This window comes from Palaemon carinicauda, chromosome 21, assembly GCF_036898095.1.
Source record: "Palaemon carinicauda isolate YSFRI2023 chromosome 21, ASM3689809v2, whole genome shotgun sequence".
NCBI lineage: Eukaryota > Metazoa > Arthropoda > Malacostraca > Decapoda > Palaemonidae > Palaemon > Palaemon carinicauda.
Window position 1 is genome coordinate 39,210,779 of NC_090745.1, and position 1,448 is coordinate 39,212,226.

Here is a 1,448-nt window from a genome sequence, read left to right on the forward strand (position 1 = left end):
CATCTTTTCAACACACGATTTACTTTGGGGCACTTAGGAGAGGACACGCATAAGGTACTCGTAGAGAGAGGGAATTTTTGGCTCTTTCACAAAATGGGTGCTTCTCTACTACTGCTATGCAGCCCTGAGGGGGCTTAAATAGGACTTGGCTACTTTCAGAAGATTCCAGGAGAGTGAGTTCTGGAAGCGTGTCAACTGTGCACGGGCATTCAACAGCTCCAACTCCGGCGCATACCTCGCTTTTTCCATCTCTTTTTCTTCTCGTCTTGCTTCCATAAACCTTGCGTGTCTTGCAATCTCTCTCTCTTCTTCTTCTCTTCTTGCTTTCATTTCTTTCACACGTCATCTTTCTTCACTCTATTCTTCTCGTCTTGCTACCATTTCTTTCGCACGTTGTTTTACTTCTCTCTCTTATTCTTCCCGTCTTGCCATCATCTTCAACCTAATCAAATACCCTTCCGCTGCAATTCATTGAGTCTCTGCCTCAACATCCCTCTCAACTTTCATGACTTCAGTTTCAGGGTCAACCGGTCTTTGCGTTAGCTGATGTCGAGATGGGATATATTTTAGATTTTATCATTTATACGGGTGAAGAAACTATAATTGTAGTACATAAAAATGTCAGTCAGTGGAAGCATAGTGAAATCGATATTGAAAGATTATTTAGGAGTATATCATATATTGTACTGAGATAATTCGTATACGAGTCCAGCATTATTTTCAATTTTACAGGAAAACAGCACGGGGGACTGTGGGACTGTAATAACAAGGAAAAAACTAATGCCAAAGTTTCCAGGGCTAAGAAAAGGCGATATAATGAGAAAATTTTGCAATAATCTCTTGTATTTGAAGTGGTGTCATAAGCGAGAAGTTCATATTCTTTCTTCTGTGCACAAAGTAAACATGGTGTAAACAGATAAGCTCAATCATTTCACCGGTGAAAAGGTACAAAAACCACAGGCTGTAGTAGAGTATAACTTAAAATGCATTTAGTTGATAAGAGTGATATGTATCTGACCACCAATGAGTGTATGAGAAAAAGCTCTAAGTGGTAAAAGAAGTTATTTTTTCATATAATTGAGATATGTCTTCTCAATGCATATACGATGTACCAGGTAAAAACTGGGAACATCAATTATTTCAGTTACGGGCCAACCAAGTAATAAGTGTTGGCTTTAATACCCCAACAACAACAATTATTTCATTAAACAAGTAATAAGACAATTGATTTCAAGATATCAGGGTGCAATAGTATGAGCAAGGGAAGAAGGGGTGATTGGCAATAATCTAACGCGCTTCTACTGATGGACTGGAAAAAATTTCCCGGCATCATTCGCCCCTTCGGAAAATAATCCTAAGCCTCAAAAACGTTGCCACGTTTGCTACCATAGGACAAAGAAAGAAAGGAAACCACATAGAACATATCAGTATTCTGCATGTGATGTTCC

General features: G+C 39.0%; 1 protein-coding gene across 1 annotated transcript in view; it reads right to left on the minus strand.

Annotated features, from left to right (window-relative positions):
• Positions 1-468: 468 nt before the first annotated feature.
• LOC137614844 (uncharacterized) overlaps positions 469-1,448 on the minus strand; it is a 23,759-nt gene continuing 22,779 nt past the window's right edge. The window contains exon 2 of the mRNA XM_068344503.1: positions 469-543. Coding sequence (XP_068200604.1) covers positions 469-543 — 75 coding nt within the window. The remainder of the gene's footprint in view (positions 544-1,448) is intronic.